Raw genomic sequence first — 13,506 nt, 5'->3', positions numbered from 1 at the left:
ATTGATTTTGGAGGGGAAACCACACTTTTTGTATTATTTTGTCATCGGGGTTCCCCTCAAAATCCATACCAGACCTGGAACTTGGCAGCCGTCTGCTCCTTGTTTACTGGTTGTTGGGTACACTGACGGCTGCCCTCTCCATAACAACAAGCTATTTACAAGTGTTGCTATGGACACCAGTGGTAAATTACCCGCAGGATTCACTACTAAAAAACAGAATGCAGCATCTTACTACATACTGGGATACGGGAAGATACCGCTTTGTGATTGGACCCCATAGTCTCTACAAGTCCATGTTCTAGATTCTCCATCCCACCAACCTTGTAATGGTGAGGGATGGTGTGACCTTCCTGTGTGGAATCCCAGGAATACAGAGGACGGGGACATCTCTCTGGTGGGTTCCTGGTATTAGGTGGCTCCATCATATCCTTGTGTCCTTCTGAAAACTCCTCCATCACTCCATACTCCTCATCCTCCTCTTTATACTCTTCTTTAACATCAATATTATCATCCCCGAGGATTCCACTCTGAAAGATATAATAAAACATTCATTGTAACAAACATGCTGTGTATAAATCACAACTACCAATAATTGTCATCATCTACCTGATGATGGTGAGGGATGGTGTGACCTTCCTGTGTGGAATCCCGGGAATACAGAGGACGGGGACATCTCTCTGGTGGGTTCCCATGACTGGATCCATCTGTAGGAAACACACACACTGACTGAATCCATTGTTTCTATGTGTTTATCAGATGATGGGGGATCTAGGTGGATCCTCCGTACTGCTCTCTCCTTTACAATAAAGTCTCCTCTTACCCGGTGATGTGAGGGGCGGCTGATTGTCCATCATGACGTCCTTGTAGAGATCCTTGTGTCCTTCTAAATACTCCCACTCCTCCATGGAGAAATAGACAGTGACACCCTGACACCTTATAGGAACCTGACACACACAATGATACAGTCACCATCCAGACACATCCCTTGTCTGTTACTGGAGAATGTCCCAGAATTCCCGGCACCGCTCACCTCTCCTGTCAGCAGCTCAGTGATCTCTCTGGTGACTTCTAGAATCTTCTTCTTCTTTCTCTCTTCTATCAGGGAGGGAGGTGGAGGCAATGTGATGTCATATGATCTCCAGACTTCACAGGAGGAAAACTCTACATCTGAACACAAATAGTCACATCAAATGATATTCCCAGAATCCTCCTCACCTCTCCGGTCAGGTCTGTGTTTTAGTCAAGCCCGAGGTATAAGAATTCTGACATCATTACATAAAATGAAGGATCAACAGTTCTGCTTTGGCTGTGAGGATGTAAAGGGTCCGCCCACATCCTAAGAGCACTGGAAAAAAAAGAAAAATAAACTGGATGGAGGGACATTGGGAGGAGGAGCTGTGAGGTCAGTGTGATGTCATAGGATTCTCTGACTCTGGATGGAGGGACATTGGGAGGAGGAGCTGTGAGGTCAGTGTGATGTCATAGGATTCTCTGACTCTGGATGGAGGGACATTGGGAGGAGGAGCTGTGAGGTCAGTGTGATGTCATAGGATTCTCTGACTCTGGATGGAGGGACATTGGGAGGAGGAGCTGTGAGGTCAGTGTGATGTCATAGGATTCTCTGACTCTGGATGGAGGACATTGGGGGAGGAGCTGTGAGGTCAGTGTGATGTCATAGGATTCTCTGACTCTGGATGGAGGGACATTGGGAGGAGGAGCTGTGAGGTCAGTGCGATGTCATAGGATTCTCTGACTCTGGATGGAGGGACATTGGGAGGAGGAGCTGTGAGGTCAGTGCGATGTCATAGGATTCTCTGACTCTGGATGGAGGACATTGGGGGAGGAGCTGTGAGGTCAGTGTGATGTCATAGGATTCTCTGACTCTGGATGGAGGGACATTGGGAGGAGGAGCTGTGAGGTCAGTGTGATGTCATAGGACATATAGACTCTGGATGGAGGGACATTTGGATGGGGAGATTTGAGGGGTCCTCTATATGAGGCTTCCATACAAACTAAATCATTGTTCCTGGATGCGTCCTACCTCTCCTAAACTGAAGAGTGACCTTTGACCTTTACCATCCAGAAATCTGTCCGGAATCTGTGGAAGTAAGCTGTCATGTGATCAGGTGACGTGCGGAGGAACGGAGTGTAAATAGCAGACAATTGTCTCCAGAGCCCCTAATGGTGGGGATGGATTTGGCGGCGTGCTGGTGCCAAGTTTCCTCCCCCCAGGGTCACTGCAGGTGTGGAGAAAAGCTGTGTAAGAGGATATGGAGGAGAGATGAGGAGGAGATCCAGGAATCAGGAGAAAGGTCAGGGCAAGCAACAGACGAGAATATTGCTCAGCCAATGGGAGATGATCTCAGCATGACTTCCATCATGAAGGAGATGAGGGGGAGGGGAGGAAGTCACTGAAGGTGACCATAGATCCATGGAAATTCAGCTGGTTCAGCAGGGATCGCTCACATTTCCATCCATGTGTGGCCACTGCCGGATAAAAGCCACTCCCCCAGCGGCTGCAGCCAATAGCTTCAGTGCTGATCTGTGTATTCTGAGAGCGGAGGAGTCCCCCAATTGTCAGAATACAAGAGTGCAGCGGGGAGGATTCCCCCATCCACCTCCAATGTGTGGATGGGGGAATCACTTCAATTTTTATGGTCATCCCGCTGGCTGAACGATAAAACTGAACCATGTAGGCCAGCTTTGGGGGCAAATATATTATCATCAACTCCTCCCCCTGAAGGGGTTCATCTACGTATTACCTCCTCTGCCGCCAGATCCAGGAATGTCAACTCTCTGCTTCCTCCTGATTTACCTCTCCTCTAAAATGTGCTGTCTGTAATTGACACCACTTCCTGTCTTCCATAGAGACTTCCTGTCTGGGTAGAAGTGAGATCCCCACCTTGTGGAGCTCAGAGGAACTGCAGCCCCGAGAAGCGTCTGGTAGTGTAACCCCGGCCTTGTGCTGGGTGTGTATGGACTGTAGATCCTTATAGAGGGGTCACCTCCACTCCCACCAAGGGGGACAGAAATATATGACTGCTCGGGGGAGGGGTTTTGGCCCCTTTGATTTTGCAGTAACATTGATTGCAGATTTAGTCCTGTAGAACATCTGGTATATGGATACAAAGCCCCCCAGCTGGGAGTAAAGGGTGGAGAGTGATTGAAGTAGATGCAAAGTGGAAGCGGTGGACTTGCAGAGAACACTATACTGAGCACACAATATTGTCTGTCTCCATGGATTTGCACAGGATTTGAGATGATTTCCTATAGCAGCAAATCTGATGAGATGAATGAAGTGGGTGTAAAGTGGAAGCAGAGGATCTGCAGGGAGCAGCATCTTGAGCACAAAGCACTTTATGTTGTGGATGGATTTGCACACGGTTCAGTTTCCTTCATTTATTGATAAACCCCATAAGACCAATGAAGTGGGTGTAAAGTGGAAGCAGTGGATGTGCAGAGAATAGGATTTGGAGCCCCGAGCTCGTTATCTCTGAATGTCTCCACATATTTGTAGTGTATTTGTGATGATTTCTGTGCACACACAATAGGACAGCGCTGTGACACATAATGCTCTTCTAGATGACAGGGAATCCTTCCCTTTGTTACAGCAGCAGTCCGCTAGAAGGTTTTTGTAGGTTTGGAGTTGTTACACATAGCGTGGGTTTTATCCATTTATAGTGATGACATCATTGCCCAAATCTGGGGGTCACCAGCCATTTCCACCCTGTACTCCCAGCTGGGGGGCTTTGTATCCATATACCAGATGTTCTACAGGACTAAATCTGCCATCAATGTTACTGCAAAATCAAAGGGGCCCAAACCCCTCCCCCGAGCAGTCATATATTTCTGTCCCCCTTGGTGGGAGTGGAGGTGACCCCTCTATAAGGATCTACAGTCCATACACACCCAGCACAAGGCCGGGGTCACACTACCAGATGCTTCTCGGGGCTGCAGTTCCTCTGAGCTCCACAAGGTGGGGATCTCACTTCTACCCAGACAGGAAGTCTCTATGGAAGACAGACAGGAAGTGATGTCAGGTACAGACAGGAAGTGATCTCAGGTACAGACAGGAAGTGATGTTGGGTACAGACAGGAACAAAGGAGACATTGGTGGAAGTTGCAGCAGAAGAGGTAATAAGATGTTATGTTCTGTTTACACCCAGTAACCCCCATCATGTTCGTCCTCTTCCTCCATAGTCATTTCCGTCCTCTTCCTCCATAGTCACGTCCGACCTCTTCCTCCATAGTCACGTCCGTCCTCTTCCTCCATAGTCACGTCCGTCCTCTTCCTCCATAGTCACGTCCGTCCTCTTCCTCCATAGTCACGTCCGTCCTCTTCCTCCATAGTCACGTCCGTCCTCTTTCTCCATAGTCACGTCCGTCCTCTTTCTCCATGGTCACGTCTGTCCTCTTCCTCCCTGGTCATGCCCGTCCTCTTCCTCCATAGTCACTGTGATGTCTTTTATCTCCAGCAGATGATGATACACACATATATAGTGTGGGAACCCAGATGAACCCCTTCAGGGGCAGAACATTCCCCACTTCCGGGGCCGGAACATTCTCCTCATTGTGGTGAGGTGGTCTTCTCATAGGAGTGAGCTGAGCTCTCCTGGGTTCGGTTCCAGTGTTGCTCAGTGAAGCAATCAAATTTAAACTCCTAACCCTGACCTACAAAGCCATTCACAACACTGCCCCTGACTACCTCACCAACCTGATCACCAAGTACCACCCTACCCGTACCCTTCGCTCCTCACAGGACCTCCTTCTATCCTGCTCCCTGGTCTCCTCCTCCCATGCACGACTGCAGGACTTCTCCAGGTCCTCCCCCATCCTCTGGAACTCACTGCCCCAATCCATCAGACTGTCGCCTTCCCTATTCACATTCAGGCGCTCCCTCAAAACCCATCTCTTCAGGGAAGCCTACCCCACCCTCACCTAACGGCCATCCTCCCTCATTCCTCCTACCACTTCATCCCCCTCAGCCACTTCCTACTGTACCACTACCCCCTCCCTCCTAGATTGTAAGCTCGAAAGAGTAGGGCCCTCTTACCCCTCGTGTGCTGTTTGTAGTTGCTGTACTGTTTCATGTATTGTCCCCCCCTATTGTACAGCGCTGAGCAAACCCTTTGGCGCTATATAAACTCCATGTAATAATAATAATAATAATAACTGGCTGAACTCAATCCTTCCTGAAGTCAATGGCAGCCAATGCACAATAGTTGGGCTAATAGACAAGGGGGTGTCAGACAATCACCCTGAGGGACATGTACAATGCAGGAATCCAGTTGGCCGGGAGCAGGGAGGTTTTAAATGGTTAAAGTGAAACATTATAAATGTCCAACACCTATAACCCTTCCCCTCCCGGGCACTGTCACCCCCCTTCCTGCCCAGGACGATTTTCAGCTTTCAATGCTGTCACACTTTGAATCACAATTGGGCGGTCATGCAACACTGTACCCATATGACAATTTTATCATTTTTTTGTGACAGATAGAGCTTTCTTTTGGTGTTATTTAATCACCTCTAAGTTTTTTTTTTTTGCTAAACAAACCAAAAAACACTGAAAATTTTGAGGACAAAATGTTTTTTTTTTAGTTTTTGCTCTAAAATTTTGTAAATAAGTGATTTATCTCCTGTACTGATGTGCGCTAATGAGGCTGCAGTGATGGGCACTGAGAGGCTTCACTGATGGACACTGATGTGGAGGCACTGGTGGGTGGCACTGATGGACATTGACAGGCGACACTGACGGGCACTGAAAGGCAGCACTCATATATAACACTGATAGGCGGCATGGATAGGCACCACTGATGGGCGCTGATAGGCGGCACTGACTTGCACTGATATGCAGCACTGACTGGCACTGGTAGGTGACACTGAAAGGCAGCTCAGATGAGCACTGATATGTGGCATTGATGTGCACTGATGAGCACTGACAGCTGGCACTGATGAGCACTGACAGGTGGCACTGATGGACACTGACAGGTGGCACTGCTGGGGCTACACTGTTCATCAGGGCACACTGATCATCAGTGCCCTGATGATCAGTGTACATGTTCCCTCTGAGGAATGCCGATTACCGGCTCTCCTCTCCTCTGTCAGCGTGACAGCCCGAGAGGAAAGAAATGCCAATAACCGGAATTTCCCTGTTTACATGCGATCAGCTGTGATTGTGTCCAATCATAGCTGATCGCTCTTTGGCTCTTCAATCATATCTTTGGCTCTTTCCATTGATCAGTGATCCGCTGTGTCCAAGGGACACAGCACACCACTGATCGCCGTGCTGCGCACTCCCGGAGCCACACACGCATGGTTAGAGTGAGAGGACGTCATATGACATCCTCCCAGAACAAAAGAACCGCCTTGCACTTGTCATTACCTTATATGGCAGACAGGAGGCAGTTAAATGACATTTTTGGGGAGTGTCCTAATCTTGGGGGGTTTCCTAATATTGGGGGTTGTCCTATTCCTGGGGGGTTGTCTTCATCCAGGGGAATATCCTAACCCTGGTGGATGTCCTAATCCTAAAGGACATCCTAACCCTGGGGTATGTCCTAATCCTGGGGGGTTTCCTACTCCTGGGGGGGTTGTCCTAATCCTGGGGGGTTTCCTACTCCTGGGAGGTGTACTAATCCTGGAGGTGTCCTAATCCCCCCTGTGAAGGGGCATCTCTGATGTACAGAAAGTGCTGCAGCAGTGCTGACATTTACAAAGGGAAAAGTGTTTATCCATTTGCCTACCAGCATCTTCCTGGTTTACAGGAGTGCACGCCGCCCCCCTTGCTGCTCACGCTGTGGTTGGACACAGCATGAGTTTGTTGTCAGGCTTGCAGCCAATGATTGTGGCTGTGAACCTGCTGATAATTGTGGCCAACCACAGCACAGAGATGAGGGTGTTAGTGATCACACAGCAAGATCTGGCTGCTTCTTCTCCCTGATCTCACTTACCATTCAGAGCTGAGATCAGGAAGAAAATCCATCCAGTCTGGGAGTACAATCAGCACACATACACTTGTTAGGCACACAGTGAACCCCTTGATTGCCTTCCTGATCACCCATCACCCAACCAGTGTCATTAGTACAGTGACAGTGTACAGTATTATCACAGATCTCTGTATTAGTGTCATTGGTGATATCAGTTAGTGTCCCCCCCAGTCAGTGTCAGTTACTGCCAGTCTCTGATTGGCTGCCACATTATCAGTCACACTATAAATCGCTGATCACTAGTATAGTGTTTCTCTGGACTGGTATCCTGGTCATGGTCAGAACTATACTAGTGTCCCTGATGGTATGGTGTTGCCATAAATGCAGTGTTAGCAGGATCAGCCCTGATCACTGCCACCACTTGCATTTACCCCCCCAACAAATGCAATGTCGGTATCATTTTTCAGATCACTGCCATCTCTGATACATTGTCTGTAAAACCACAGTGTTATCAACATCTGAGCCTGATCTCTCCTACCACTAGCAGATCATTTTATTTCTAGCACACAAGCAGTCCCTGATTGCTAGCCAGGAGCTCTTTTTCCCAGAGTCACCACTAAGTAACTGTAAATTTAGTGCCCAAAAAAAGGTTCCCTAGGGAGGCGTACAGGATTCCCAGCATGACAGATGAGAGTGAAGGGGAAGCCTCACTATCAGAATCAGGCTCAGATTATGAACCTGTAGAGAGCAGTGACACCCCAGCAGGTAGGTCTGATGATGGTGAAGAGGTCCCTGCTAAGATCAGGCACACCCAACCCCATTCCCAGGTTGCTGAGGTGCTAGAAATGCAGGATTATTCTCATATGCAGCACAGTGACAGTACTAACACTGCACTACCTTTTGGTGGATTGACAAGCCCCAGTGTCCTAGTGGAACTTTGTGTAGAACAGGCCGGAGGTAATATGATTTTACTTTTTTCCAGTTCCTGCCAATCAGGCAACAGAATCTATTAGGGCTGATATACTGTGTGTGATACTTCAATGGGCTTCTGGTGTAGATAGGCCGCAGCACTGATTGGGCTACAGAGACTGTGTCTATGTGGCAGTCTGCATTGTAAGAATCCTGGACTTTAGTAACCAGCAACAACAACTATGGACCCTGTATCACATGGTGGTGTGGTGTGGGTTAGGAACTCTCTCACCAGTCCTTCAAAGTAGTGGTGTGAAATGATGTCCTTGTTGCTGGGGGGCCCCTTTTCTGGCTGTCTTCCCATGGAGATAGCAGTGCCAATGGCGATGGCACGATCCACCTACATGCAGGATTGACTATTCTGCCTCTCTGTACAATCAACAATCTGGAAATTCCCTTCTCCATCCTCTGATTCAGTCTGATCCAGCCTGAGGCCTCCTGGATCAGCACTCTGTTCTCACACGCACCCTGCCTCTCCTCTCCTCCCCTTTTATATGCTCCAGCCCCTTTACTCACTTAATTGGAATCTCTAGTTGTCAGCTGAACTGAATGAAGAAATCCTGCTTGCAGCATACAAGTCCCAGCGTTCTCAGCGTTGCTGTACAATTTCCTGTGTCAACTGAATTGCAGAGCACAGCCATCTTGTGGCCATTTAACAATCTGCAATTAGTAACAATGCAGTGTGTTACATAATATAAAAACCCCCAGTGATGATCAAATACCACCAAAGTAAAGCTTCATTTGTGTGAAAAAATGATATAAATTTCATTTGGGTTCAGTGTTGCATGACCAAGCAATTTCCAGTTAAAGTAGTGCAGTGCTGAACAGAAAAAAAAAATGGCCTGGTCATGAAGGGGTAATACCTTCTGGTGGTAAAGTGGTTAAACTGTGTGTTAGGTTCTTTATAGGTAGAAAGGTAAGGATGTGGAACTCCCTTCCACAGTTGGTGTGTCAGCGGGGAGTGTAGATACATTCACAAACCTTTTAGATGTGTTTCTTAGGGAACACAATGTAAAGGGATATGGAAGAGGATGGTGCCATAGACACGCAGATACACACAATGTGGCTGAACTGGAGGGACGAGTGTCTTTAGTCAACCTTACCGACTATGTAACCATTTATCATTCCTTGTCTGCAGATCTAAAACTCATCAAAACCAGTTCAGAGACAAAACAAACCCAACAGAGAAAAGGGGATTTCTGATCCAGCAGACCAAGAGAGTTCTGGGGTCTAAACACTAAACAGTCTAATCTAAACGTGTTCCCGTGGGGGGCGGTAGTTCCTAAGGTATAACTGAAGGTAAAACTTTTTTGTAGTTTTGGAGTAGAGAGGAATTAGAGCATCTGTCAGTTTTCATTGCGGTTTCTGCCCCCATTTGTCCCGGTGACCATTATAACCAAAAGTGAAAGAGAGTCCCAAAGACATCAGAACACTAACAGAGAGTAAATCGTCCAATGGGGAAACTAGTTCTGGTGACACCGCAGAATTCCCTCACTTTGGGGGGATTTCCTCTCACTTCTTGTTTTGGCTCAGAGACAGGAAGTGAAGGGAAATCTCCCCAATGGGACACAGATTGCAAAAACACCTGACAGAGGTTATAACCCTCCCTTACTCTATCCAAAATGAAACAAGTGGCCTGTCTTTAGTTACACTTTAAATGTCCAGCAACCCTCCTATTCCCCCCTCACATCCACATCCTATTATTGTGTGACCAATACCATCCAAATCATTCTTACTTTCATTTCCCAAAGTTATCCGTCTACAAGGAGACCTGTATAGATCACATGATGGCACCAATGAGGATGGAGGAGGACCGGAGTCACATGACTGAGAAGATACTAAACCTCACCCTGGAGATCATCTACCTGCTGACCGGAGAGGTGAGGAGGATTCTGGGAGGTCACATGACATCACTCTCATCTCTATTAATAAAACACAGACCTGACCGGAGAGGTGAGGAGGATTATGGGATTCTAACATGATATTCCTATTGGTTCCTCAATACAGAGATTGAAGTCAGGTGATCATATGGCCATCACAGTGCCTCCATATGACTCCCTAAACCCTGAGAGACACAACATGCAGAAGATTCTAGAAGTCACCAAGAAGATGATGGAGCTGCTGACAGGAGAGGTGAGCGGTGCCGGGAATTCTGGGACATTCTCCAGTAACAGACAAGGGATGTGTCTGGATGGTGACTGTATCATTGTGTGTGTCAGGTTCCTATAAGGTGTCAGGGTGTCACTGTCTATTTCTCCATGGAGGAGTGGGAGTATTTAGAAGGACACAAGGATCTCTACAAGGACGTCATGATGGACAATCAGCCGCCCCTCACATCACCGGGTAAGAGGAGACTTTATTGTAAAGGAGAGAGCAGTACGGAGGATCCACCTAGATCCCCCATCATCTGATAAACACATAGAAACAATGGATTCAGTCAGTGTGTGTGTTTCCTACAGATGGATCCAGTCATGGGAACCCACCAGAGAGATGTCCCCGTCCTCTGTATTCCCGGGATTCCACACAGGAAGGTCACACCATCCCTCACCATCATCAGGTAGATGAGGAACAATCACTGATAGTATCATTAGGATCTGTACATTATCTGCATTGTTACCATTGATGGCATTTTTATTATATATTCAGAGTGGAAACCTGAGAGATCCTAAAGTTGAGGTTAAAGAAGAGATAAAAAAGGAGGATAAGGATGGGGGGATGGAGGAGTCAGAGCTTCTAAGAGAACACAAAGATCTGTACCAGGACACCATGGTGGAGTCATCCAGCTACAGGAACCCACCAGAGAGATGTCCCCGTCCTCTGTATTCCCGGGATTCCACACAGGAAGGTCACACCATCCCTCACCATCATCAGGTAGATGATGACAATTATTGGTAGTTGTGATTTATACACAGCATGTTTGTTACAATGAATGTTTTATTATATCTTTCAGAGTGGAATCCTCGGGGATGATAATATTGATGTTAAAGAAGAGTATAAAGAGGAGGATGAGGAGTATGGAGTGATGGAGGAGTTTTCAGAAGGACACAAGGATATGATGGAGCCACCTAATACCAGGAACCCACCAGAGAGATGTCCCCGTCCTCTGTATTCCCGGGATTCCACACAGGAAGGTCACACCATCCCTCACTATTACAAGGTTGGTGGGATGGAGCATCTAGAACATGGACTTGTGGAGACAATGTGTGGAGTTTTTTATGTGACCTTACATTTTACAGATGATATTTTCTCTCATTTCCTTGATTTAGAGTGGAGATCCAATCGATATAGAATTTGAGGTGAAAGCAGAAGAAGAAGAGGCGTATGTGAGGGATGATCAGCAGTCTATGGAGGAGGATGGAATAACGGGGACATTTATAGAGGAGGACACTCCTACAGAGATCAGCACAGGTGGGTCATGAACACTAAATCCATTCCTCCACCCATACTGCTCACTGATTGGTCCAGAGTAGGGCGGGGACTGGGTGATATCAGCCTGTAATCCCCTGGTCACTTTCCTGAGCTGTGTTCCCCATCTTGCCTGATGTGGGCGGAGTCCTGTTTGGGGGAACCAATCAGCTCCTGTCTAGTAATCCTCTTTGTCTTTGTATTTTAGTCCATGGCCGGGAGATGAGGAAAACCTCCGAGGATTGTCTCACTTTGTCTCCAGACTGGAAAGTAGAAGATGAGGACATCACACAGTATAGTCCAGGAGAAAACCCGGCTCCCTCCAATGTCCATCCGGCACCACCCAGTGTAGATGGACCATCAGATTCCTTGTATCCTGAAGAACCTCAGACTGTGCGGGACCGGGCTGTTCTTCCAACAGGGAAAAGCTTTTCCTGTCCTGAGTGCGGGAAGGGTTTCCTTTTTAAATGCTATCTTGATGAACATCAGAGATCTCACACGGGGGAGAAGCCATATTCCTGTCCTGAGTGCGGGAAATGTTTTTCAAAAAAGTCTAATCTTAAAAAACATCAGAGGCTTCACACTGCTGAGAAACCATATTCCTGTCCTGAGTGCGGGAAAACATTTTCACAGAAGGTTCACCTTAGCACACATCAAAGACTGCACACAGGGGAGAAGCCATTTTCCTGTTCTGATTGTGGGAAAAGTTTTTTTCAAAAATCAGAGCTTGTTTCACATCAGAGATCTCACACTGGGGAGAAGCCATATTCTTGTCATGAGTGTGGGAAACATTTTTCATGGAAGTCCAGTCTTTGCATACATCAGAGATCTCACACGGGTGAGAAGCCATATTGCTGTCCTGAGTGTGGGAAATGTTTTTCAGTGAAGTACAACCTTTACAAACATCAGAGATCTCACACGGGAGAGAAGCCGTATTCCTGTCTTGAGTGCGGGAAATGTTTTTCACATATGTCTAATCTTTACATACATCAGAGATCTCACACAGGGGAGAAGCCGTATCCTTGTCCTGAGTGCGGGAAGTGTTTTTCACAGAAGTCCAATCTTTCTATCCATCAGAGATGTCACACAGGGAGAAGCCACTTTCCTGTCCTGAGTGAGGGAAATGTTCCTCACTGAAGTCCTGTCTTCCTGTACATCAGGGGTCCCATACAACCCTGGAGGTGTATTAGTGCCTTGAGTGTGGGAAATGTCTTCTAGATGAATGTTGTTGGACATCCCAGCTCTCATGTGGGGAAGAAGCACACCCTGATATACACCTCAGATATACTCCATGGCTGATCTTCATCATGGAAGAAACAGTTCATAAGGAGATGAGAGGTCCCCAAAGACATGGATGAAGTGTGGGACCGGGTTGGCCATACATATCATGAGGAGAATAAAAATGTCCTGACCTGTCATTGGCTGAGAAAATTTTGTGGTGGGAGATTTCACAAACACTTGGAGATCTATTTAAAAATAAAAGAATGAGTTGAACGAATGTGACCGGCGTTCGCCCAGCTTGGATGAATATTGGCCGTATTTTATTTCATACTCTGATATTCTTGGCTCCATCTAGTGGCCATAATGCAGTATTGAGATACTTTTACTGATTGAGGTATTTCATGAATAATACCTCAGTATGGTCACTAGATGGAGCTGACGGTCATAGGAAATCAATGTGTTAAATTATGGCCAGAATCTGTAAGGACTCCATGAATTTGTGTCACATTCGTCCAATTAATTTCTATCAGCAGACCCCTTACTCTCCTTCTTCAGGCATGGATTCATACTAATACACTTCCTACTACAGTAGACATGGAAGGATAGAAGGTGATCTGTATGTAAGTCTTCACCTTGTAATACAACCAGTTCAGGTAAACATAAAAATGAAAGAAAAGCATTTGTGTATAGATAGAAAAAGATTAGAAATACATTGTTCCCCTTTTTATAAGTGATCACATTCCCTCTGATCTCAGCTGTATATGGGAAGGAGAAACAACAGCACAATTGACTTCTGTTTACTGGTCTTCCCAGTGCATGGCTGAGCAGGGGGGGTGTCAGGACAAGTCTTATCATTGAAGGAGAGCAGGCTTTGTTTTCAGCATGGATGGAGAACTGACCATGAAAGTGACAGGGAAGCAGAGGGACTGGCAGGATCACCGGGGATCTCATACAAAGGAAGCAATACAGAGAGAAGAGGAGACGT

General features: G+C 46.9%; 2 protein-coding genes across 2 annotated transcripts in view; one reads left to right on the top strand and one right to left on the bottom strand.

Moving 5' to 3' along the window:
• Positions 1 to 12,722, top strand: part of LOC149445491 (uncharacterized) — a 28,790-nt gene extending 16,068 nt beyond the window's left edge. The window contains exon 2 of the mRNA XM_089653803.1: positions 11,785 to 12,722. Coding sequence (XP_089509929.1) covers positions 11,785 to 12,437 — 653 coding nt within the window. The 3' untranslated portion in view covers positions 12,438 to 12,722. The remainder of the gene's footprint in view (positions 1 to 11,784) is intronic.
• Positions 1 to 13,506, bottom strand: part of LOC149445490 (uncharacterized) — an 82,564-nt gene that overhangs the window by 52,261 nt on the left and 16,797 nt on the right. The window lies entirely within an intron of this gene.

The sequence above is a fragment of the Staurois parvus genome, unplaced genomic scaffold (genome assembly GCF_062004578.1).
Source record: "Staurois parvus isolate SC_StPar_1 unplaced genomic scaffold, SC_StPar_1.0 ptg000720l, whole genome shotgun sequence".
Classification (NCBI taxonomy): Eukaryota; Metazoa; Chordata; class Amphibia; order Anura; family Ranidae; genus Staurois; species Staurois parvus.
This window is presented reverse-complemented; position numbering and strand designations above follow the sequence as displayed.